General features: G+C 41.4%; 1 protein-coding gene across 1 annotated transcript; it reads right to left on the reverse strand.

Annotated features, from left to right (window-relative positions):
- Window positions 1-1909: 1909 nt before the first annotated feature.
- LOC132549196 (uncharacterized) lies at window positions 1910-3138 on the reverse strand. The gene has a single exon (XM_060213112.1). It carries the CDS (start codon window positions 3109-3111, stop codon window positions 1936-1938), a length of 1176 nt encoding a protein of 391 aa, XP_060069095.1. The 5' UTR covers window positions 3112-3138; the 3' UTR covers window positions 1910-1935.
- Window positions 3139-3424: the final 286 nt, after the last annotated feature.

A 3424-nucleotide genomic window follows, 5' to 3' on the forward strand; every position in this document is an offset into this window, starting at 1 on the left:
TAATACTGCCACCTGTGTACCACCTGTAATACTGCCACCAGTGTACCAACTGTAAAACGGTCACCTGTGTTCCACCTGTAATACTGCCACCTGTGTACCACCTGTAATACTGCCACCTGTGTACCACCTGTGATATGGTCACCTGTGTACCACCTGTAATACTGTCATCTATGTACCACCTGTAATACTGCCACCAATGTACCAACTGTAAAACGGTCACATGTGTTCCACCTGTGATCCTGTCACCTGTGTACCACCTGTAATACTGCCACCAGTGTACCAAATGTAATACGGTCACATGTGTTCCACCTGTAATACTGCCACCTGTGTACCACCTGTAATACTGTCACCAGTGTACCAACTGTAATACGGTCACATGTGTTCCACCTGTAATACTGCCACCTGTGTACCACCTGTAATACTGCCACCTGTGAACCACCTGTAATACTGTCATCTATGTACCACCTGTAATACTGCCACCAATGTACCAACTGTAAAACGGTCACATGTGTTCCACCTGTGATCCTGTCACCTGTGTACCACCTGTAATACTGCCACCAGTGTACCAAATGTAATACGGTCACATGTGTTCCACCTGTAATACTGCCACCTGTGTACCACCTGTAATACTGCCACCTGTGTACCACCTGTAATACTGTCACCAGTGTACCAACTGTAATACGGTCACATGTGTTCCACCTGTAATACTACCACCTGTGTACCACCTGTAATACTGCCACCTGTGTACCACCTGTAATACCGTCACCTGTGTACCACCTGTAATACTGTCACCTATGTACCACCTGTAATACAGCCACCAGTGTACCAACTGTTAAACGGTCACCTGTGTTCCACCTGTAATACTGCCACCTGTGTACCACCTGTAATACTGCCACCTGTGTACCACCTGTAATACTGTCATCTATGTACCACCTGTAATACTGCCACCTGTGTACCACCTGTAATACTGCCAACTGTGTACCACCTGTAATACCGTCACCTGTGTACCACCTGTAATGTCACTTGCGTACTTGGATTCCTTATCTACACTACACTTTCACGGTATAAAGTATTTAAGAAATCAGATTTGAAAACATTATCAACATGATTGAAAAAAGAACCCGAGAGCATTCTGGATAAATTAATTTGAATAGCTGATATTATGGGAAAACCCTGGGAAAATAGGAAATTTAAATCGTCATGCTTATCATACAGCTTGTTGGGTAGCTGTTCGTGTTAATATGATATTTCCGTTTGTGAAGCCGCTACGTTTTTTGTTCCGGTACTTACGCCAATTAAGGCAGAGTTATATTTAAGGGAGAAAGTGCTTCAGCCAAGTCATATAGGGATAGGAACATGATATCTATATAAAGTTAAGTTTTTTATCATTTAAGACCAATAGGTCAAATTTGCAGTTTACCAATGGTGACAAAAGGATAGAATTCATATTACATTATTTGTTGTCATTCAGAAGCACAGGTCTGTAGCAGGCTCCTTGAGTTGTGTCGTACTTTTTACGAGACTATTGCCTCGGGTAATCGAGGAAGAAACAAAATGTCGCTAATCGTCAGGCATATCAACACAACTTAAATACATACCAGCGCACATAAATTTTTAAAAAAATATTTACATGAGGATAGAAATTTGAAAAGTTCGCCAACAAGGTGTTAAAGTTAAATCAAATCGGTTATTGTAGAAACAAATTATCATATTTACTGGGGTCCACTATAAATTTCCATCTGCGCAACGATGGTTTACTGAAATTGTTAACCATTGCTCATATTGAGTAAAAACACAGTCCAAACTGTGTTTGTAATTAAATGATAATGTCGTGCATAAATTTAACAAAAGAAACGACATCATACAACACAGTAATGTGGTCTGTTCATCAGCTGCAAGTTTTGGGGAAAAGGGTGATCACATGGGTGATGTATATTACAAATTCAGTATCTGTTTGGCCTCTTCCAATGCGTTTGTATCAGTCCCAGAAAATGGTACAAAGTAGTACGCATAGTGCTTCTTTCCTAATTGCTTCTCCAAGATGAGGGTAAGACATGCCTCCTGACTGTTTTCCAAGCATTGTGTTTCCCTACGGGAAAATCGACATTGTCCACAAGTTTGTAAATCTGATACACCTTGTTGTTTGAAGTCCGCGTGTACAACAAACACCATATCTCGCACCTGTGGTAACTTTACGAATACGGTTTCCGTATGACAAGTGCCAGGAAGATCCCACAGCATGCACAAGTTTATTTCAATTCTTTCCCATTTACCATGACCTATGTCAAGGTGCATCCATGCCCCATCTGGTGCATCGCGCTTATACATGTAGGTCAGTTGGTCAATAGTCATATATTGGTCACAAGACTCCAACGAGCACCGAAGTCCGACAGGGTACACACCCCTGTCTATTATATAAACGCCGTTGGATTCCATCACGGTCAGGAGCACACGTTCATCAGCGCATTGCGCCAGAAAGTGGTACAATTCAAGAACCACCGGTTTGTGTAACAAATTTGAAATCTGACGTCTACCAAGTAACTTTAATTTATTTGTCATTTTTTCAAATTCTTCACTAAATGCAGTTATGTCGTCGGGTTCATTACCGGAGTAATCCATCCTTTCAAAATCTATTGCAAGAACTAGTCTATCCCACCATATGTCGCGCGACGAGCTAGCATCCAGTGCCTGCACGTATGACAACGAATCGGGGAGTTCAACGATGTCCAACCAAAGTGGTAAAATCTTCTCATATAAATTCTCACCACAATGAAATATATCCTCTGCCGTCAAAATATCCAAATCTCGCTGAAATGTTCTATTCTTTAAACACTTTTCTGTAAGCAGAACTATTACTGTTTTCGATCTTTTAAACGCATTGATTTTTTGTTTTTGAAGCGAGAGCTTTGGGATACCATCACGATTGAGGTCGAAGCACTTGAACCCCTCTTTGCTCAGTTCGGTGATCGCGGTATGAACCCACGCTTTACAACGTATTGAATGATCGTGGAGAAAGCTGACATGGTAGCACTTGCCAGCGGGAAGCACCTTGAAGTTCCTGTATTTAGTGAGGGAGGACTGACCGATGAGCGGACAACCTGAGCAGGCCATTGATACAGGTTGGAGATCTAGTTCACACTAGCAACACTTCTGTCAGTTGCAAAATCTGAAAGAGAAATTGTGTCATCCTCAATGATAACAGCATGATATGAGCATTATTAAGTTCCAGAGGAAATTACCACTTCAAATTTTCATACACAGTTACGGATTTGTTTGTCCTGCACCGACTCGACCATGTTTTCGACTGAGCCCTTTCCGAAAAGAACCATTCTATAACACATATTTGTTTGAGTTCAGTTACGTGGGGGATTTCATCAAAACGTATTTGTTTGAGCCTAATGATACAGGAGTTTCATCAAAATTA

This window comes from Ylistrum balloti, unplaced genomic scaffold, assembly GCF_031769215.1.
Source record: "Ylistrum balloti isolate Yb309-2 unplaced genomic scaffold, AGI_CSIRO_Ybal_v1 Utg370046, whole genome shotgun sequence".
NCBI lineage: Eukaryota > Metazoa > Mollusca > Bivalvia > Pectinida > Pectinidae > Ylistrum > Ylistrum balloti.

What these genes read in the sequence shown, in the direction of transcription:
- LOC132549196 (XM_060213112.1), bottom strand. Translation starts at nt 3,111, where the DNA reads ATGGCCTGCTCAGGTTGTCCGCTCATCGGTCAGTCCTCCCTCACTAAA.